The following is a 24,010-nucleotide window of genomic DNA, read 5'->3' as shown; positions in this document are numbered from 1 at the left end:
CATCACAGTGGCTCCATAAAGATTGAGCAAGTGACAGCTTTCCTGGGCCCATTGCACTAAGGGATGGTGTACAGCACACAGAGGCTTTGAAGGGCCTGTGTCGCCGGATCTACTGCGTAGCCTGATACAGGGCAAAGAGCACTACTGTAAATAGTGAGCAGTGTTCTGGAAGCCAATACCATACTGGGCTTAGGTATGAGTATGACAGTGGCTTCACACCTCTAGCCAGATGAGGTTGTACATATGAAGCAGAGAGAAATGTGGTGCAACATCTGAATGAGAGCATCGACTGGCCTTGGGGCGGAGGATCGGGATGAAGTGAGAGTGTGATCTAGCTCCCTCATAGTAAAGGCGGCATTGTAGCACTCACAATTCTGAGAAGAGACTGGTATTCCCTGAGCTGCCTCCTCTCATTTCCGATGGAGGAAGACAGAGTGATAGTGTGAGGAGCTCGAAATCTCTGCAAAATGGTGCCCCAAGGTGTTGGAAATAGCAATACGGTCCACGATGACATTCTCTGCTATTGTTAGGCCAGAAATTGGGGAATGGATCTTGGTCCCAGAGAGCTGCCAGAGTTTGGCCCACACAACAGAAGAGGGAGTGGAACTGTTAAAAGAACTAGTGAATGAAATAATGCTAGCTTTTTTGCTATCCCGAAGAACGCGACGATACTGTGTAAGCACCTGTTTATAGTGAATGCAGTTTGCTATCGTAGGATGACAGTTAAAAACACAGAAATAACATCTCAGTGCCTCAGTCCACCAAAGGACCAGGACAGAGTGTGGCAAAGAGGAAGTGCGAGGAATGGAATATTCTGCGGCAGAGAGGATAATGTTTGTAAACTATTCCACCTAGGCGTCACAACTGGGGAAATAATGTTTGTCGAAGGTCACCAGAGAGAAGTAAAGCCTTCAGTCAGTCTTAGTAAGCTACCATTTTGGTATGCACAGAGGTGGAGTACAAGTCAGCAAATGGACAGCACACGGGAAATGGTCGCTCATGTATGCATCAGAGAGACCACTCGAGATGATGGGCAAGCTGGACAATGCAAAAGGATAGGTCCAAATGGGAATAGGTGTGCATGGACTCTGAAATGAACAGGAGTGCTCCTGCGTTAAGGCAGATGAGGTTAAGTTGACTGAGAAGGTCAGTCAAGAGGGCAGCTCTCAGACAGATTCTGGGAGAACCCCAAAGGGGATGGTGTGCATTAAAGTCACCAAGCAGCAGAAAGAGGTGAGGTAGCTGCCCAATAAGCTGGAGGAAGTCTGCCCTAGTGACACTGAATGATGGAGGGATGTAAAAAGTACAAAGGGAAAAAGGTAAGTGAAGAAGGAAAAGGTGAACTTCAACAGCTTGAAGGTGGGTAGTCAGGGAGATGGGTTGACTATGAATGATATCCTGTATCTACAGCACGACTCCTCCATGAGATTGAATGCCGTCCTCAGAGAGAAGGTCATAACAGACCGGGAAGCAATGCAGGAGCTCAAAGCAGTCATGATGATGCAATTTTGTTTTCTAGAGGCAGCGAACAAGCGGATGCTGCAATTCTAAGAGCAGCTGTGAATCATCTTTGTTTGATCGAAGGTCACGAATGGTCCACTGAAGGAGAGTCATAACAAGGCAAGGGGAGGAGGGGAAAAATGAAGGGGTGTCACCTTGGCAGCTGCCGAGTGCCAGCCTTCAAAGACTCGTGACTACAGGGCGCAGAGGCTGGAGGATCCTGCTCCATGAAATCTACACAGGCATTGCCAGTCTCCCTCTGCCGATCTGCCAAGTCCAGGGCAGCAAAATGGTTGACAGGGGCACGGGGGAGTGGGGGGGGGGGGGGGGGAGACAGGTCAGCCGGGCGAGGGTATCGTGTGACAACACCATTGAAGAGGAACTCTGAGTTGTTGAAGGAGAAGACCGTTTGCCTTTGTTTGACTTCTTGGAGCTTTTCTGGCTGGCAGAGGAAGACTCAGATGTTTGTTGGCTGGAGGGATGCATGAAGTCTTCGCATGAGTATTCCTTCTGTCCTATCCAGCCTGACAGTTCTGTAGCAGGTGATTTTCCCCAGGGAGGCAAATGTCTGGTGTCTTGTTGCACAGCTGGACAAGGAGACAGTGATGCTACCATTACACTGGGTAATTTCACAACCTCAGTGCTGTATTTGAGGTCGCAATTCTCTGTGGCCATGTCCTTCATGGAGTGAGATGTAGCAATAAAAGTACTGTTAAGTGCCAGATGATAGAAAGCAGGGTTTGTGACTGGCCAGTAACTTACAAGCAACCAGGTAACACACTTTTTTCTTTACCTAGATCTCCTGGACAGCCCGCTCATCGAGATACATTGAACAATCTTGAGAGCAGGTGGTACGGTCACCATTGCAGTTGATACAGCAGGAGGAAGAGGCAGACAATCATCGCCCTCATGCGCATCCCTATCACAGGTTACACATTTAATCAGGTGTCGACAAAACATTAAAGTGTGGTTGAAACAATGATACTGGGAGCAGCACATCGGGTTCAGAATGTATGGTTGGACTGTGATAACTTCATATCCTGCTTTGGTCTTGGATGGAAGCACCACTCTGTCAAAGGTGAGAAAAAGAGTGCAAGCGGGCACTAAGGAAACATCTACCGTTTTCATCAGCCAATGGATAGCAACGTGATCCCGGTCAGGGAGGTACGTTTGGATTTCTGCCTTGATCAGCCAAGTGTAAAGAACACCACAGGAAGAATTCAGAGTTCTATGGGCCTTGGCACAAGCAAAATAGCCATGTAGAAGCAAAGGGGCAAGCGGTAGTTGTGCTTGAGAATCAGACGTAGTCTCCAAAAGCAAGGTGCCATTGTATAAACAAGAGCAGGATTTGACAGGGCCGGCAACTGCATCAACACCTTTCTAAATAAGAAATGGAGTTACCGTTGCAAAGGACTGACTGTCTTCCATACATGAAGCCATGAGGAACCGTGGTGCAGCTGGGAGGGTCTTTGACTAACAACTTTCATTCCGTTTACATTTGGTAGACGTGAGCTGTGAAGATGATTGTTGGCTCATTGCGAGAAAACCCCATGACTGCCAGTGTGTCTGATAGCGTGCTCCTTCCAAGTGCCCCCTCCTCAGAGGTGGGGGAGGGGGGGGGCCTCAAATGCTTTAGGCAACTGTTCACACCTCAGGTCACACCTCCTGAGAGAGGGACCAATTGGCAATTTGGGAAGGTAGCAGCTCAGGCAATCACCACTCCCTGGGCCTGGTCTGTTCCAGCGGGTACGTGCGAACCCTTCCTGTCGACCCGGGGCTGAGAATTATGCGTTACTCAGTCACCTGTTACACATCAGACATGTGGGCTGGCGTTTCAGAGTGCACATGGAGGAAGAAAAATAAGAGGAGCTTCAAATGCCAGTGCAGAGGAAGGATAGAAGAAGATGAACAAAGAAAGGAAAAAGGAATGAAAAACAGTGGTGGGACTGTTCTTGTGTCAGCTACTGAAAATGCCGAACATCTTCCTAAAAACACGCCAGACATGTTCCCCAAGAGGGGAAAAGGAACAGCAAGAGGATAGGCATGCAGCACAGAAGGAAAGAGATGCAACAAAGACTGGGGGCCCGTGGTAGCCAAACATGAACCCCGCCCCCTCTCCCCCCCCCCCTTTCCACCGTCCAAAACAGAGCGGCAAGCCCCTTTGGGTGTGGCCTGTGTTTAGTGTATTGCTTTCTATTGCTTTCAATCACAATGTTCAAATAGTACATGAACGAACACAGTGATTACTCACAAAATGGATACTTAGTATACAGTTGTTGAACACACAGTATGACATAATTCCCATGAAGTTCAGCGACACTCACTTCCATTAATTATCCCAACCTCTCCAACTAATTCAGTTCCCTGCTTATAATTACAATCACCCTGGTAATTTTTTTACATGAATTATTATTCAGCATGTTTCAGTCAACAGTATGGAGGCTGTTCTCCATGTAACTAATTACATGCCAGGACAGCTCTCTTTCTGTATATTACTTATTTCTGCAGTAAAGGTTATGTACGTAAATCTTTCAGCACAGTATTTTGAAATCTGTGGTTTACCAAGCAAAGTGGCAAGGGGTTAAGACACTGAATCTGCCTTTCCACTACTTGGTGAAACTGAAGTTGTGGGAGTGTGTTGCCAGAGGTCTCCTAGTCATTCACACAAAATCCTGGATGTTGCACAGGTGTGTCGTCAGCATGACTATAGTGCCAAATAATACTGGCCCCACAGTACAAGGCAGTTATAGGAACAGGAAAAGACAGTGTGTTCAATCAGCAAACAGTTGCGGTGCACTGCGGAGGTGGTCATTACAATGTGGCTCGAAGACAACATCTTGGATGACTTCACACAGGGAATAATCACCAGGAAACTGAAAGGAGGATGATGTGTGATGACTGTAGCCCAGGAGTTTGCTATTTCTCCAGTACTGTTGCACATACCTCAGGAACATTCATAACCACAAGCACTGCTGCTTGAGAGAGAGGTGATTGTCCATTCTCTAAGACAGCAGTAGATGACAGCTACACTCTGCATCGGGCAAAAAGCACACCACATAAAACCAACCAACTATGCTATTGCAACCACATTTAACAGGACTGCGAGGCACACAATTTCATGCTCCACAGTAACAAAATGACTGCGTAGTGATGATCTCTTTGCCCAACAACCAGGATGTCGTCTTCTATTAACATCAGCACATTGATGGCACAGTTTGCCTAGGGACTGTATCAGTGAGAAGTGGGGGTTGTGTGCTTTTCTCAGATCCAGTCTGAGTAGTGAGTCTGGATGTACCCTCTACTGGAGTCAGAAACATACAGATTTACGATATATATATATATATATATATATATATATATATATATATATAGACACACACACACACACACACACACACACACACACACACACACACACACACACACACACACACAAACAAAGATGATGCGACTTACCAAACGAAAGCGCCGGCACATTGACAGACACACAAACAAACACAAACATACACACAAAATTCTAGCTTTTGCAACCAACGGTTGCTTCGTCAGGAAAGAGGGAAGGAGAGGGAAAGACGAAAGGATGTGGGTTTTAAGGGAGAGGGTAAGGAGTCATTCCAATCCCAGGAGCAGAAAGACTTACCCTAGGGGGAAAAAGGACGGGTATACACTCGCGCGCGCACACACACACACATATCCATTCACACGTATACAAACACAAGCAGACATATACAGAGGCAAAGAGTTTCACTTTGCCTCTGTATATGTCTGCTTGTGTCTGTATATGTGTGTGTGTGTGTGTGTGTGTGTGTGTGTGTGTGTGTGTTTTCTTCAAGCAAATGGACTATTCAGCTGTTGCCAACCGCATTGGTGGAGGAATGTAATGCCCTAGCACAAGAACTCCTTATCAGCCTTGTTGCAAGCATGGGAACATTTGCAAAGCAGGCATTGCTGTCTTCCGTTATCAAACCCCCCATTAAGTATCATGTTCTGCCTTTGTAACATCCATGGGATCACCATAAATTGTGGTAAGTGTAAGTATTGTCTTCGAAAAGTGTGTCATTTCTATTTTTGTAATTGCATATTTCTTTCAGTTACATTCAGTACTACATTTTAGCAGTTCTTTCTATGTATGGTCCAAGCTTCATAGAGCTATGCTACTTGACAGTGACACATCATGCTAAAGTTACTTTCTTCCTTAAGATTTGCAGTGTAGTTATAAAATGTAATAATAATAATAATAACAACAACAACAACGTTACACCTCTGGACCATTACTTAAAACTGATTCCACCAATTTCAGTGAACATCATAGAAGATCCACTTGCATTTTATGCAGAAGAAATATACAAATGTCTTCACAATGAAGAGGATCAATATGAGAAATTAATGAGAATTTTTGTATTGAGATTAGAGGTAAGGAAAACACCAAGTTTTTTTCTTTATAAGGAACTCCAATGGGCAACTTAGAATTCTGGATAGCCTGTGGCTTTTCTGGTAATCTCTTTATATTATGACAAGACAAGAAGGTGAACATTAAAGTAATTGCTGCAATATGATTCTACATTACTGTGGAAAGCATAATTTACTGTCATAAGTTCTTAATTCTATCGAAAATGTACCCAATTGGCCTCATTAATCAATATGAAATGTGACAAACACATGAAATCAGTAGTAAGGAAGGTGAAAGGGCAACTTAGATTTGTTGAGAAAGTTCTGTAAAACTGCCAAATCCATAAGGGAAACTATACAGGGTGTTTGTGTGACGTACCCAGAGTACTGCTCCTCTGTTTAGACCTCTACTTTAATAAGCATCAGTATCACAGTACATAACAACAAAATTCATACAGGTTGCTATGATTCTGAATGTTTTTGTAGTTCATATGAAAGACTAAAAGGGCATATCTGGGGAAAAAGGGAATATTGTTCTCAACCCTGTTGAGTTTATTTAGATAACTGATATTCATGGAAAACTGCAAGATTTCTACTGCCTTCATCATGTATCTACGAGAGAGAGAGAGAGAGAGAGAGAGAGAGAGAGAGAGAGAGAGAGAGAGAATAGGGTAAGAGTGTTTAAGACACATACCAAGCCATATATATATTCATTTTTAAATCTTCATATGCAGTGGAGTACAACAAAAAGTAATATATATTTATACAAGGTACCCCTCACCATACACTGTACAGTGGCCTGTAGAGTTCATATGCAGATTTACTTTTGCTCATGACAAACTTCTGTAAAGTATATATTGTTTGGATGAATATGCAATAAGCACAGTCTGCAAGTATTATTTAGACTATGTTATTTGCATCATGCATATCTAAATTAGTCATAAGAATTTTTGGAGCATCATTAAGCAGGTGGTGTCTTTGTAGTGTGGCATAGCAATGTAGTTGTGTCCAATGTTGTGTGTGTGTGTGCAAAGAGAGATAGAACACTGGCCATACATAGTTTGCTTTTAAGTGATTTTATGGACTGTACATTGTGGTGACAAATAGATCAATCTGGAGAGAGCTTTAAATCTATTCTAGATTGGAAGGCCCAGTTTGGTGAGTTGGCAAAGCCAATGAACATGATGTCATCAGAATATCTGTAAGTTTTGTTATGGCAAATATTGGACTTCAATGAGTTGTTCATTTCTGCCATTTTGATGATTTAATTTATCACAGCAAGTGCACAGTATTGTATGGTTCAGTATTTGGCATTTTACTGTACCCAGTTTATATTTAATCTCATACACACCAAAATTTTGCAGTAATTCTCATCAGACTACAATTTCATTGTTTCCTGACAGGGTGAGGTGGTAAGAGAACCCTTATTTTACAGTTTTTTGCAGATTGTAGTTGCCAATACGTTTAACCCCTTTCATTCCTCCAGAAGTAATGTTACACTTGATTTCTAATGTCTGTATGCTGATCACGATCATAACATAAATTTACCAATATGCCAGAGTCCAATAATTTATCATAAAATTGTTACCTGTGGCCAAATGATGCCTTATCGGAGACTTTCAGTTTAAAAAATTATGAATTTGCAATATACGTATTATTTTAATTCAAAATACATTCTTATCTAACAATTTTATTACTAAGAAGACAATCCTATTCATTTCATTGACATTTCAACTGTTATTCCCAGGACCATTATAATTGCTTCTTCTCTTTTCAAGTGGTTGCACAGAATTTCAATTCATGTTGTGCCCCTACAGTTTTATGTAGCAAGTGTGATGTCACCAATTTTTAATAAAGCTTGTTTGCAGTATTTAAAAATCTATTGGCTACCCATTTCATTACATATCATTGAAGTGGACACATCACGCTATTAGAGGCAAATCCAATTTAAGTACTTCTTTATTCTATAATAGTCATTCAGACTTCCAAAAAAATTGATTTATTTCTAGAAGCAATAAGCATTATAACTGGAAAGAAGATGGTATAAATAAAATAATGAATTAAGGTAAAGCTGTAATCAAACCAAAGGTTAAGCTGCAGGTAGTTTGGGATACCATTACTGTAAATGTGCACTGTGCCTGCAACATAAGTCTCACCACACTACTTTTGTCGTGGCTGTAACCCCTAAGGCAATCTTGCACAGAGTACAGGCATGGTCTCACTGGTGGTGGTATGCTCTTGCCTTCCTCCAATGTTAAAACTAATTGAACCAGCCACTTATAGGGGGAACTACAAGTTAATCATGACTCTGAACTGCAATACAACCAACCAATTTTCACATTAACAAACGCTGTCAAAAGTGAAATAAGCAAAATGCAATACATAAAAATTCCACAATTGAGTGGGAAGCAAATTCCCAGACCTTTTGGTCCTTAGTCTGTCACTTAACCACTGAACCAAGCAAGTGGTATTTAAATTAATTATGACTGTTTTAATTACTGTGGGTGTAAGAATATTAAATTCAAGGGTAGCAATAATCTGGATGTTGAGCACACCATGAATAAATTCATCAAGCCTAAAAACATGTGTGGTAAGTAGCTCAGATAACTTGTGGTGACAATATCGATACTACACTTATCCTTGCAAAATGTTTAGTAAAATTTACCAAACTACACTTAGTTCTCATGCTATGGTAGTGTTGGGAAGAGTTCATACCTAAGTGTTCATGTGAAACCAATCAATAAAAAAATAAATTTGAACACTGCTAAGTTAGAATTTTGTAATTTTTTGCCATTTTGTTTCTGAATTATTAATTTTTAAAGTTCCGAAAATTATGCAATTTTCAACATTTTTTGAAACCTTAAAATGGCTCTCTCTCAGAAAGTATTTTACTTACAGACATGAAATTTGTACCAATTTATTCAGTTTTTTGAAATGTTTAAAAATATATGCCACTTAACTATATTCAAAAGAGTTAATTTTCCAAAATAAATTTTTTTAATTCTTAAAATTACAAAAATAGATTTTTTTCTTTTGAAAGTAATTGTTTCTTATACACTATTTGTTAATGGGTGTGAGAAATTCCATGACTGTGTCCCAATAGGAACACACTAAAATAAATTTTATTTTAGTGCAATTTGCTTTGCAAAGTACATCACACCCTAAGCACGCAGTTCATAAAACTTAATTTAAAATGAAATTACTGTAGCATAATTAAGCAGACTTCAGTTTATGTTTTAACACTGTAGTAAATGATACAATAAAACGAACTAAATAATGTAATGCATATTATGTCTCTTTCATTTCATATGACTTAATTTTATTTTTTATGTTTGCACTAATCACTGTACTACATTAATAGGTTTGTAAAATGGTATTTTAAAAAAGTGTTGTACTTTTTTAATTCTTCATAATTATTGTTTTAATACAATGTAAACTAATCAATTTTACATTTTTATATTCTTACAGGTTTCATCTTTTTGATGCATGTGGCTTGTCTTTCATTTACTTCTTAAGAAAATGGAACTATGGATAAAAAGTGGTCAAAATTTTGTTGTAATCCCTTAAGAGAAACTCGCACTGGTTGATTAATTATCTTAGAAATTTAACTTCTTAGATGATTGATCTGAACTTCGGGATTGAAGAAGGAATGAAAATCTGCACTTTATGTAGACTGAAAGAAATCTTAAACTGCTATTAACAGAAAACAAAGAATCTTATGGAATGGTACAACCGAGTTGCAGCACATCTCTTGCCCCTGGCAGTTTGTGGATGTTTAAGGTAGCTTGCATTTTCTGGACACTACTTTGACTGCAATAGGATAATCCCAAAATATAAAAAAGAAATATATCAGCTCAAAGAAATATTGCAAAGATAAAGCCAAAAGAATTACATGCAAAATAGATGAAACCTTCTTTTAAGGAGAAACTGGTGATAGTCAGAAAATATGTGGCTGTGATGGCCCATAAACAGAAATAATTGATCAGTTTGAAGACATATTTCACACTCCCAACAAAAGTGAAAAATTTTGGGTGTTGACTTCACTACCCAAAAGTTGGCTGTACACTTGTATAGAAAAGGAGTTTGAAGCAAGAAACTACACAGCAAGAAAAACAAAAAACTAGTGACAGAAAAATGTTCAAATGTGTGTGAAATCTTACGGGACTTAACTGCTAAAGTCATCAGTCCCTAAGCTTACACACAACTTAATCTAAATTATCCTAAGGACACACACACACACACACACACACACACACGAGGGAGGACTCGAACCTCTGCCGGGACCAGCTGCACAGTCCATGACTGCAGCGCCTTAGACCGCTCGGCTACTAGTGACAGAAAAGGTCATAGTCTCTACTTCTGATCCTTAGCCTAGACAGTCCTTATTTCCCAAGACTGTTCTGTTAGTGACAGAATTTTACTGTACTGATGATATTGGCTGGCAAATGCCTGGCAGAAAGGATTACTTTTCTGTGAGTAGAGATAAATGATGGGAATCTTAAGCAAGCCCAACGAAATTATTTTTTTGGAAATCTAAGACAAGTGTACAAACTTATCAAATCAAATTACACACAGGTCGAAACTGGATTCTTAAAATTTGCTGAATTAAGTCGAAAAAACTGTATTATAGCTGGTACAAGTGGGACACACATTGTTTGCATTTGTACAGCTCATCAAAATGTGAACCTAATGATTGCTGGTGCAAACTTGAGTGAGATCACCACACCAGAATATGGAAGCCCACTTCCCACATACAAATACTGCATGTCCAAAATTATGGTTAACAAACACTTCATGTCTCACAAATCAATCAGTAATGACCTGATGCAAGTACTTTTACAGATGCCTTAATTTCAGCACTTGAAGAGGAAATGATAGAAAACATACCTTACAAGCAGTGGATTACTGTTGATCACTCCATGTTTCAGATTGTAACCAAATCAACACAGGGATTCGAGCAAGATGCTTGTACACTACTAACACAACTAAAATGACATGACTGCTGCAAAACATCAGTCTACTTTTTTTCTGAGAAGAAAACTTCACTAATACAGAAAGAAGCAACTATTGTATGTGACTTTGCTGAACACTATTCTTGTGTGCCCAATGAATCCACTGGAATAATTCCATGGCCATAGTGCATCCATGTATTGTTTATTACAATACAACAGTTTTGTTTCTATATCAGACAGTTTGATGCACAACACAGTACTTGTATGGGTATTCAAAACAGCTTAGAGTGTTCATAAAACTTGATTTTCTTCCTAACTTGAAAAAAAAAAATTACTTCAGTGATGTTCAGGTCTAAAATATAAGTACTGAAAAAACTTTACTGACTTACATCATTATGCTGAAGATTTTTAAGGAACTGAGGGAGAATGGCATTTTTATGCTACTTCACATAGAGTGTGTGCGACCGTGTTGGTGGCACAGTAAAAAGCTACTCTGTAAAATCCTATCAATAACAAAATATTAACTCCCTCCCAAATGTTTGAGTGGGGTAAAGGAAACATCCAGTCAGTCACTTTTTTGTATGCGTCAAATCATGAGAATGCAGCAGAAGAAAGGATATTAGCAAAAAGATTTTATGAAGCCACAGCTGTCCCACGGACTCAGAAATATCATGCATTTATTCATCTGAGCAGACAATGTTAAAGCAAAAGTTGTTCCAATTTTGAAGGCCTTCATGTTCATAAAATTCTAGCAGTCCAGATGCACGTGACATGTCCTTTGAACAGATTACAGGATTTGTTGCTTGCACTTATGACTAATGGTAGATAGGTTGTGTGACATGAAATAAATGAAAAAGAAGTAGAAGTCAAATTTTTATTTATGCATCCTTGTGATCAGCACCTCCTCCTTCATACCCAAGAAGACCACATTAATTGATTGTTCCAAAGAACTTCATACTTTGTAAATTACACCCTACAACAGCCACTGGAAGAACATACAGACTATCAGATGAAGAGAAGCGAAAACCCTCAGAGATTATGTTGCAAAACAATGTGTTGTTATACCGATAATCCGTCACTCTTGTTTTAGAGGACTAAGTAATGTCATATAAAAGAAGAATGCATGTATTATCTTAGAGTGTAATAAGATTTTAACTGGATCATTATGTTTTTTCTTGTTGAAGATGAATAGAAAATTTCTCACTGAAAGGCATTTAAACAACTCACTGTTAAACAGTAACAGCTACCCAAATGGTTAATTACTAAATATTAACTAATATGAATGTATCTGTAAAATACAGGCACAGTTAAGTAAATTATTTTTAGTCTTTCTTGTGCATGTAGTGTTACACTGTAGGTTCAAATATTTTCATAATTAACCTGGCAAGGCCAATACAGACTTTAAATTCTAATAATGCAATAAATTGCCATTAAATGGAAAATAGCAATGATATGGCAGCCTTATATGATTTTTTCCATCTAAGGTTTCCATTACAACTTTGTAATAAGTGTGTAGTCCTGCCGATTGTGCTGGATGCTGCACTTACCAGTAGAATAAAATTTTACTATGTTTCCATTGGAATACCATCATGAAATTTGGTGTACATAACTACAAATAGTGTATAAATAACAAATTGTTCAAAAGAAAAATAATATGACTTTGAAATTCTAAGAATTTTAAAAACATAGTTTTGAAAAATTCAACTATTTTACAAATATAGTAAAGCAGCATACATTTTTAAGCCTTATAAGAAACTGAATAAACTGGTAAATATTTCAGGTGTGTAACTCATAGTTTTTGAGGTACAGCCATTTGAAGGTTCCAAACAGTGAAAAAAATTGCAGAATGGAAATTTAAAAAATTAGTAACTCAGAAACAAATGGTCCAAAAAAATTTATTTAGGAGTCTTCATGCAAACAACTACTACTATTGACATACAAAAAATTATCAAAATCTGAGATGTAAAGACCACTGGCACATGTACACGGTGTACTATTCTTGATAATTTACTCCAGTTGTGTGCATTAACACAACTTAGAATTTTCTGAATCATTAACAAACCAAATGTCTGATAATTCATGGAAAATCTAGCAACACTGATTTCTTTGAATAAAGCCAAATGAGAGAGAAATTTTGATAGTAGTACGCTATTATATGATCTCTTCATACAAGCACACGTATTCATTCATTTCAGTGGTAAGAGAAAAGCTGTTGCTAGTTTTGATACTGAAATTGTAATAAGTGGCCATTTTGTTTTCAGGTTGACCTTGCAGACATAAACAATGTATATTTTCATTTGTATGGTGAAACTTTAGGATCAGCTATGACGAAATTCGGGTCCGGTGGTTATAACATCCTAAAATATATGTTAAGAGAATTTACTTAGCAGTACTTTTCTCACTGCAAAACTACAGAGTTATTACAAATGATTGAAGCGATTTCAAAGCTCTACAATAACTTTATTATTTGAGATATTTTCACAATGCTTTGCACACACATACAAAAACTCAAAAAGTTTTTTTAGGCATTCACAAATGTTCGATACGTGCCCCTTTAGTGATTCGGAAGTCATCAAGCCGATAATCAAGTTCCTTCCACACTCGGCACAGCATGTCCCCATCAATGAGTTCGAAAGCATCGTTGATGCGAGCTCACAGTTCTGGCACGTTTCTTGGTAGAGGAGGTTTTAAACACTGAATCTTTCACATAACCCCACAGAAAGAAATCGCATGGGGTTAAGTCGGGAGAGCGTGGAGGCCATGACATGAATTGCTGATCATGATCTCCTCCACGACCGATCCATCGGTTTTCCAATCTCCTGTTTAAGAAATGCCGAACATCATGATGGAAGTGCGGTGGAGCACCATCCTGTTGAAAGATGAAGTCGGCGCTGTCGGTCTCCAGTTGTGGCATGAGCCAATTTTCCAGCATGTCCAGATACACGCGTGAATCTTGCCCGCACGCATTCAACCGTTTCCTCGCTCACTGCAGGCCGACCCGTTGATTTCCCCTTACAGAGGCATCCAGAAGCTTTAAACTGCGCATACCATCGCCGAATGGAGTTAGCAGTTGGTGGATCTTTGTTGAACTTCCTCCTGAAGTATCGTTGCACTGTTATGACTGACTGATGTGAGTGCATTTCAAGCACGACATACGCTTTCTCGGCTCCTGTCGCCATTTTGTCTCACTGCGCTCTCGAGCGCTCTGGCGGCAGAAACCTGAAGTGCGGCTTCAGCCGAACAAAACTTTATGAGTTTTTCTACCTATCTGTAGTGTGTCATGACCATATGTCAATGAATGGAGCTACAGTGAATTTATGAAATCGCTTCAATCATTTGTAATAGCCCTGTAACACATCACATACAAAAAGAACTTTTAATCTGTGACAATTAAGTGTAACTTATGTTTATTCTTAATACAGAGTTTCCTCTAATTGGGTAAAGGATGTTTTTATAACAAAAAATGTACACTATATCATGAATGGATGAAATAAAAAGTAAGGTGTCCAAGCGAGTCCATTTTGAGTTACATAATAAATATAATTTCAATATTTTTAGTTTGGTATTGTATATGCAATGTATAGTAACTAACTGCGATTTTCATGCTGTGAACAATTTTACATCTTTTTCCCTTGATAATTTCCTTTTGGATTTATACACGATGGCAGTTGACTGTCAACAAACTCTGCTCAAAACACCTCGACACCAACCATGAATCGTCTGCAAAATTGCAAATTCTTGTGATTTAATGAACACAAGTAAGGCAAGTTCATAATACTTTTTAGGTGCATTAAGCACAATTGCTAGAAAATATACCACAGATAAATCACATGTGCATTTGGTTCCAGTATAAATTAGTCCCAACTCTATGAATGTCAGGGAACCGACATGTAGTTGGTCACAGAGGTTCTGTTCTACAGGCACTGAGTTTTCAGAAGATTTCATCTCCTGTAGTCATGCGACCATGTGTTCCAGTCTCAATTTTGTGCAAAAACATGTTCTACAGTTCATGGTACATTGTTATATAGTTTTGTTGTTTACTGGAACAACAGCTAGTCAAGAGTTAGAACTGCTGCTTCAAATTGTGGCTCACAATGAATACAGCGCAAAAGTCTATCCTCGATTTTGGTAACAGTTGTTTCATATCTAATGTTAGCTGTTATCTTCCAATGTTCTGTTACTCATATTGAGCAAACCAGAGGCCGCGACCTTAATTTTTCTTTCTAAATAACTGTTAATTAACCTGTCGTGATCAAATGACACAATAGATGTCCACTACATCAATACGACAGTTCGTCTGGAGTGTTTCCCCTGTGATCCTTGAACAGTGTTCCCAAATTCCCGTTCAAATATTGATGGGGCTTATAGTGGTGACTAAGTACATAGAATTTTGAACAGGAACATGTTTTGTTTCCATACAGCAATAACAAACATCTAAATCTCTCTCTCTCTCTCTCTCTCTCTCCCCCCTCTCTCCCCCTCTCCCTCTCTCCCACATCTGGTTGCTGAAACAGCAATAGTAAATTACTATGCCATGGGTAAATAACACAAAAAGTACTCAGTCATTTAATATTTCTCTGTAAACTTCTATGTATTTGGAAATCAACAGCACCATCAGGCAAGTTGATAATTCATCATTCCAGCTCATCAACATATTTATGAATTTACTTATTACACTGAGAACTTTTTTATTTTACACCCTAACAAGGCACAATTTATATCTTCTCTGAATTACACAGATTGAATTGTCCTTGTGGCACATCCTTTAATCCCAAAATCCTCCTTGCCTCAGTCTCTGCGAGCCCATCCCTGCACTGTTCCCATCTTCACGTTTCATTTCGCTCGATTGATCCACATTCACAGTTCCTGTCTGCAGTCTCCCATGACCTCCGTCCTAACTGTCTCCGAGCAAACCAACTCAGCCACTTCATCAGGTGCTTCACAACACACCCATACCACTGCTGGAGCAAGCTCACCAGTGCCACATTCCTATCCCAGCCCCTTGCTTTCTCTGCCTTCCAGCCATTTACGATTCTTCCCTTCACCTGTACCTATTTCCATTTTCCTCTCAATCACTCAACCGAGTAACCACTCATCTCATTCAAAATGCTGGGTTCTGACAATGTAGATGGCCACAGTAATGTACCCAGCCATGCGTGTGCAGGTGAGCATTTTTTATTAGTTAGCTCTGAAGGAAGACATTATCCAAAGCTTCAGTAATGTTTTTCATCTCGTTTATGTGCCTTATGACTGCTGAACTATTTTGTATTATCTGTATTCCGGCCAGGACTTTACAGTATCATATCAGCTTATGTTTCAAATGTGCCAAATTTAAGTGTTGAGAATTGCTCTTGCTCTTCATATGCTACTGTGTGCCTTCAACCACATGAATAACACCTTTTTCTAACTTAACTACAATAGGCATGCATATTCAAATACAGAGTTATGTAAACAGGCAGAAACAGCATTTCAATCGGCAATGCCTATATAAGACAAGTGTCTGGTGCAGATAGGTTACTACTGCTACAATGGCAGATTATCAAGATTTAAGTGAGTCTTAACGTGCAGTTATAGTCAGTGCACAAAAGATGGGACACATCATCTCCAAGGTAGCGATTAAGTGGCGATTTTCCTGTACGATCATTTTACGAGTGTACCGTGAATATCAGGAATCCTGTAAAAACATCATATCTCCGACATCTCTGTGGCCAGAAAAAGATTCTGCAAGAACGGGACCAACGATGAATGAAAAGAATCATTCAATACGACAGAAGTGCAACCCTTCCACAAATTGCTGCAGACTTCAATGCTACGCCATCAACAAGCATCAGTGTGTGAACCATTCAACAAAACATCATTGATATGGGCTTTCGGAGCTGAAGGCCCACTCATGTACCATTGACGACTGCATGATACAAAGCTTTGCAAGCAACATTGGACTATTGATGACTGGAAACATGTTTCCTGGCCTGACAAGTCTCATTTCAAATTGTATCAAGCAGATGGACATGTACGGGTATAGAGACAACCTCATGAAACCATGGACCCTGCAAGTCAGCAGGGAACTGTTCAAGCTGGTGAAGGCTCTGTAATGGTGTGGGACATGTGCACTTGGAGTGATATGGGACCCCTGATTCATCTAGATACGACTGACAGGTGACACTTACCGTATTTACTCAAATCTAAGCCACACTCGAATCCAAGCCGCACCTGAAAAATGAGACTCAAAATCAAGGAAAAAAAATTTTCCCGAATCTAAGCCGCACCTGAAATTTTAGACTCAAAATTCAAGTTTTAGGCCGCACCTCCAAATCGAAACAAAGTTGGTCCATTGTAATATGAGAGACAATTTAGGTCGAATGAATGACGATACAGCTACAGTAGTTTGGTTCCAGTCGTAAGCTTAGCAGTTAAGCTTTACCAGGTTGCCGTTGCTACGCGTCAGGCCCGTATTTATACGGGTACCCTTCCTTTTTCACGTGCTTCGTCTGGTTTGAATCGATTGCTTATTTTTCTTTGATCTGATAAGTGCTGTTCTCTTTGTTATAGGTGTTTGCGTCACTCTAAGCTGAAAATGCGTTGTTGTACTGTGTCGTGCATTGTTTGTCGCATTCTGATAATGTGTGTTCACGAACTGTCGCCGATCGCAGCATCGCTTCTTTTGTGCGCGCTACCGCCGCTTACGATAAAAAAAAAAAAAAGAGAGAGGAATTGTCTCATTAGTGAAACAATGGCAAGAGACTGCTATTTGTTGTTACTTACACTGCTGCTTTCTTTGATAATGATCAACAAGAACCAAATAATAGACTGCATATGATAGAAGATGTTCTGAATGAGAGTTTAGCTAAAATTTTTCGCCGTTTGAAAATCTTTGCAGACGTCTCTATTGTACATTACATTCTGCACAGAAATTAGAGTCATCTTAGATTTAAAAATCTAGTCAATTGCCGTGCTTCATTTCTGACTGCATCACTATTTGGCATAAGAATAATACAAATATAAACATGACATGATATGTGTATTCGTCTGTGTTTGCTGTTGTCTCATACTAGTTTCATAGTTTATTAGGCAGACAGGATTTAAATGCGATAGCAGCAAAAACGAAAGAATGCATGGTAAAATGTTTATATTCGTATTATTCTTATGGTGAAGAGAATACTGCATGTGATTCTCAATTCATAAAAGTTCCTATTAGCAACCATCTCTTCTCACAGTTAGGAAAAAATTCAGAATGTAGAGTTGGCCATATTGACAAACAGTCTTGCCAGTCGGAATTTCATAGTACACTGAAATGCTGTTACATTCGAAGATGAACAATACGGAATTTGTATTTACTTCGTAGGATAATGTATGAAAATGCAGTGGTCGAAACTCGGGGTGGAGAAAAAAGCTCGTCTTCCACTTTTTTTTTTTAATTTATTTACTGACTCAGAGGTTTTGGCGCCAGTATTTATCTTTGTGACTGCAAAGCATGCCTGTGTAGTGCTACATATATTCGACGGCAGAAGTTACTTGTGGAGGCACCTACCAACATTTTTCAGAACTTCAGCTTATTTTGCACTCGATTCTAAGCCGCAGGCGGTTTTTTGGATTACAAAAACCGGAAAAAAAGAGCGGCTTAGATTCGAGTAAATACGGTATGTAAGCATCTCGTCTATCACCTGCATACATTCGTGTCTACTGTGCATTCCAACAGACTTGGGCAATTCCAGCAGGACGATATGACACCCCGCATGTCCAGAATTGCTACAGAGTGGCTCCACGAACACTCTTCTGAGTTTAAACACTTCTGATGGGCACTGAACCTACCAGAAATGAACATTATTGATCATGTCTGGGATGCCTTGCAACATGCTGTTCAGAAGAGATCTCCACCGTCTCTTACTCTTTCAGATTTATGGAGAGCCCCACAGGATTCATGGTGTCAGTTCCCTCCAGCACTACTTCAGACATAAGTAGAGTCCACGCCACGTCGTGTGGCGACACGTGTGTGTGCTCGCAGGGGCCCTATAAATTAGAAAGGTGTACCAGTTTCTTTGGCTCTTCAGTGTATAAAGGTTATTAGAATGATGTTTAAAGCAGTTGATCACCAAGATAAAAAGAGTCCAACTATCACAACACAATTTTCTTCTGCAGTGCTTTTTTGATTGCCTCCAGGACTGCTGCCAGCTATGCCAATATTATTGTCATTGCTGACAAAGTTCGTATAGTCTAAATTCCACATTTGATTTTAGCATACAAAAACAAAGCACTATTACACACAGGTACTAGTTTTGAATCACAGTACCATCATCTGGATGTCCATATTTAATATCTTCCATAATGAATACTTGCATATGCAGAAATACAGTTATGAAGAAAAGGGGCCTAGTTTTACTTCAAAATCTCCAACTTTTATCCCTCTGTGATTATGTCCACTTAGTGTGCACTAGACAAACAAATGTATTGAAAAATCAGCTGACATAGGTAGTGAACACTGTCAGAGACACTGCTGAAGAAAAAGATGCACACTGGTAGACTACAGGTAGTGTGATGAGACAGAACAGAGGGACAGAAGTTAGAAATTTTAAAGTTAGGTGCGACCTTTTTGTCAAAATAAATATTTTATGGTAGTTACTTTGCACAGTATATTCCAGAACTTTTGGATGACTGCGTAAATAGAGCCAAATGATGAGAGTGCAACTTTAAACACACAGCTCTTTGTAACACTGCTTGTGTGTGTTGCATGCCAATCAAACATAATGATTTAACTATCACTACATCACATACCTAAGATAGGTAATATTAAAATAGTTATATCCATGCAAGCAGTTCTAGCCATCTGATCAAATTAGTAATCAGTGTGAAGTTGCAGTAAATTTCCCCAAACATGTTGTCACCAGGTTTAATGTTTCCTAGTGAACGAAAGTGTAGGCTCTATACATAATGTATGCAAGATATTTGATACAAATAATAACTGTCTACGTCGTGCAATTCATAAACACAATAAGTAAACTGTTGTTCTAAGATTAAAGTTTTACTGGAGACAGTAAAAATTGTATATTTCACACTAGCCAATAAAAACTGCAGTTTCTTGGTATGATGTTTACTACCATTTTCATATGATTTCTCATGCATTTATTTAAACAAAATTAACATGTCACTGGAAATATACTGTCTGCCTCGTGTTACACTATGAAAGAACTGGTAAGCATTGGAACTGGAGGGGAAAATAAGTTATCTACAAATAAGTTAATTTCTCAGAACTCTTTGCAACAGCGGATTTATCACTCATAAAATGAATGAACAGCATAGAACCAGCTTTTATCATAATGTAATTATACTTCTTTGCAATAACACACAAACAAAACAATATTGTTTACTATGAATAAACCAAATGAGGTTGCACTGTTTTTAACAGACAAGTCTTGTATTTGGGATGGCTGAAGACCTTATCCTCATCAGACTATTCTGATTTAGGTTTTCCATGGTTTCCCTAACATACTAACAGGCAAATGCTTGGATAGTTCCTACTGTAAGGCCACAACCAACAATCTGCCAAATCTTTGTCAAACTATACTTGTAAACGTGTGAATGTCTGAATATATTACCAATGTTTCTCTTTACTAAACTGTAATATTATGACATGTTTAACAGCCCTGTAAAAAAGATCCAAAAGAAGAATAACAACAACAACAACAAATATTGTGTTCCCATTTTTGCAATCTATCAGGTCCTGAAATAAGACTACGAGGTCTGTCACCTGCATACTTCGGTTTATATGAGCTGGTCACCTACTTGCAGAGAATGCTAAAGAATGTGTCTTACAGTAATGCAACTTGCTACCAACAACAACAGCTGAAGAAGAAGAAGAAGAAGAAGAAGAACCAAAAAACAAATGGCATGTGGATCAACCACTTGACACTACATTTTTAAATCCCCACGTCCTAAGACATAAAAAATACTTACAAGAATTTTGAATATGAAGTCACGTATGTTGCTATAACCATTAGTTTGACCTCCAGGGTCTTTTCTTGCTAACCACAAATTTCTTGTACCACAAAAACGTAAATATTATTCCTCTTCACAATGTGCACAGATGTACTCTATCACCTTATTATCTTGCAGATGAAGGTGTAAAACACATTCTGTATCATTAACAAATAACTAAATATTTCTCCATGGTACCATTATGTATCAATTTCCACCTTGACTTTCCTTACAATGTTTATATAAAAGGCATTTCACGCTTTTAACATGCAATCCACAGCTATGATTGAAAAATTTCCCCTCCTTTAACAGTTCCAGGCACATCATTAACACAGGTACATACTGCAAAAAGCAAACAACATCCTAACCCAATCACAACATAACTATTAATGCTGCACACTTATGCTCCAGTTAGTAAAATTCAAATAGGAAAAAGACCATGGATGCTGATAATTACAGGCATGAATTATTTTAAACTAAGAGTCTTTTTCCTACAAACACACTTACTGTTCACCCAGGAAGATCCCTTTGAGCAAATACACAGGAACACAACAATGAAAATGGCTTATCACTTTAATTCCAAGGATACAAATATCCCACTTTGGTTATTGACAAATTAACACACATTCATGTGTATTGGTAACTTTTTTTTTTCTATTACAATGAGTGTCAGCTATTTTAATAAATATATTCTTGCAGGAAAGAAGGGAGTATTTATCATCAGATTTTATTAAATCTTCCGTATAACTTTACAATCTAAAGTAATTGTCAGACTTTTTATTGTCTTTCTTGCTTTGGCATAGAAAAATTACATCACAGAGACCACCAACTACTCACTAAATATGGAAAACACAGAAACTTTTATATCTGCCTTTAGCATCTTCATGCCAGTAATGACATCATTGAAAATCAACACTAGGATGATCATTTTAGAGCCACTGATCACCTGAAAGATAAAAATTTAAATAGAATTATCTAAAATGCATACTCTGTACTCAACAATGTAATAATGAACATCTTTATTTTCATTGCGTAACAAAACCATCAATTTAATCTGTATATTACTTGGGGGTATTTTGCTCCTGTCGTTGCAACTACATAAAATGCGTGTTTTCTTCCACCAGATGCATTTTGCTTTATTGCTTTACCTCAATAAAGCAAAACTCATCTGGTGAAAAAACAAAAAAAAAAAAAAAACATGCATTTTATGTAGTTGCATTGACAGAACCAAACTACCCTGAAGGGTTGTCAAGGAACTACAGACAATATGGCTACACAAAAGAAGAATTTAATCTGTGTAAGTCTAATAATGACATTCACATGATAAAAAACAACATACTTACAATTTCCATTCTGTTTAACGCAACATTTCATTGAATGGGAAAACTTTTCTGATGTCTTTCTTCTGTAATAGTTGCACAAAGTGATTAACTTTGAGGGCAGGGCCCAATTTAAGACCAAGTTCATACAGCACATCACGACGTGTTAGCAACAACAATGACCTTCCATCAATTTCCTAAAAGCAATTAAATACAACTTAGTTGCTACTACATTAAAAAATAAGTCTGTGAAATAAAACATAATAGTAATAGTCTATTCATAGCAAAGCATTTCACCAAAATTTTATTCCCTACACTGAATATTACTCCACTCAAAATGCGTTTCCAAGAACGTGAGATGGCTACAAGAAATGAAAGTGGTGACACTGCGGAGTTAATATACTAGGGTACTATTACAAACATTTCTTTTTCATTGAGTTCTAATTGGCATATCACAAATTTTCTGGAAAATTATCTCACTGCAGCTCACAAATAGCACTGCATACACACGGAGGGAAGTTTCTTATCTTCATAAATAATGGAAGATTGTCAATTGCTTTTTTGTTTGATTACAGTATTTCATTTCTATGTACCAATAACAGAAAGGTCCCTGCAGATGCTGGTCCAGCCTGGACAAGAGTAACACCAACATCTTTTCAGAAAACCTAAATAAGTTCTCTTTTCCACTTAACTCTGCAGAAGGAGTAAGAACCCAGAATGCGCCTTATTGAAAGGGCTGATATATAGAGGGGGGAGGGAGGGGGGGGTAGCAATGAAACACTGTCGAAGTGAGATGAAGCTGAAATGATAAGCAGCTTCAAAAGTTTCTAAGGTCAAGAGTAAGCATCATTCACAGGTAAGTTTCTATATTTACATTCAAATGGTTATATTCACATTAATCCTATCCCGGACACTTGAGGGTGTGAAAGAGAGGCATTGGTCTCATGTCTGCTAAGGGTCTGGAAAAAATGATTACTAAATTTGAAAAAGACAGGTGCTTTTGAAGTGCAGTGTGGCAGGAGAAGGAAGGCAGTTGATTCGACATCATCGAAGATGAGGCCACAGTATACCAGGAGGGGACGAGCGGTGTACAGAGAATTGCCCAAATGTTGGATATGCCTGTGAGCATATTGCATAAAATCCTACGAACCCTCCTGCATTGCTATCCATACAATATGACCCATGTCCAGAAGCTGCTTCCTGCCGACCTGTCTGCAAGACAAACAATCACTCTGGAATTTCTTGCTCACATGGAAGCGAACAACGAATGGCCATGGAAAATTCTGTGGACAAAGCCCATTTCCATCTCCAAGGACATGTCAGCACACCAAACTGCAGAATACGAGCAACAGAAAAACACACACACACACACACACACACACACACACACACACAAAAGCCTGTACCACTTCATTCTGCAAAGGTGGCTGTGGTGCAAGTTGACGGCAGCATCATTTATCATACAGCTGTATTTTTTTTTTAAGGAGATGAGCCCTGCAAGTCCTTTTCCTGTATTGTCACTGGTAAACGATACAAGTATCTTTTGCGCACCAACATCATTCCAGCCCTTCAACAGTGTGGATAGGATTATTTTTATGCAAGACTGCACATCTGCACACACAATACAGCCAGTGAAGCAGCTGCTGCAGAGGCATGTCGGAAATGTTAGAATTATCAACCGTTGTTTCCCTACAGTCTGGCCATCCAGATCATTTTATCTTAAGCCGTGTGTCTTTTGGCTGAGAATGTAGCTGAATGTAACTGAAATGAAGACACACATTGTCCAACACATTCTGAATGAGACCCCCTGAGACATTCCACTCTGTTATGGAATGTGCTGTTCCTCAATTTCAACTTCGGGCAGAAAATGGTGGACAGCCT

At 38.7% G+C, this 24,010-nt stretch overlaps 1 protein-coding gene across 8 annotated transcripts in view; it reads right to left on the bottom strand.

Moving 5' to 3' along the window:
* Positions 1-21,521: 21,521 nt before the first annotated feature.
* Positions 21,522-24,010, bottom strand: part of LOC126183339 (polyhomeotic-proximal chromatin protein) — a 297,294-nt gene continuing 294,805 nt past the window's right edge. For all 8 annotated transcript variants that reach the window (XM_049925210.1, XM_049925209.1, XM_049925206.1 and 5 more), the window contains 2 exons: positions 22,154-22,326; positions 21,522-21,756 (listed from right to left, as the gene is read on the bottom strand). In XM_049925210.1, coding sequence (XP_049781167.1) covers positions 22,168-22,326 — 159 coding nt within the window. In that variant the 3' untranslated portion in view covers positions 21,522-21,756; positions 22,154-22,167. The remainder of the gene's footprint in view (positions 21,757-22,153; positions 22,327-24,010) is intronic.

The sequence above is a fragment of the Schistocerca cancellata genome, chromosome 4, assembly GCF_023864275.1.
Source record: "Schistocerca cancellata isolate TAMUIC-IGC-003103 chromosome 4, iqSchCanc2.1, whole genome shotgun sequence".
Taxonomy (NCBI): Eukaryota; Metazoa; Arthropoda; class Insecta; order Orthoptera; family Acrididae; genus Schistocerca; species Schistocerca cancellata.
The sequence above is the reverse complement of the archived record's forward strand: the minus strand, read 5'-3'. Positions and strand labels throughout refer to the sequence as shown.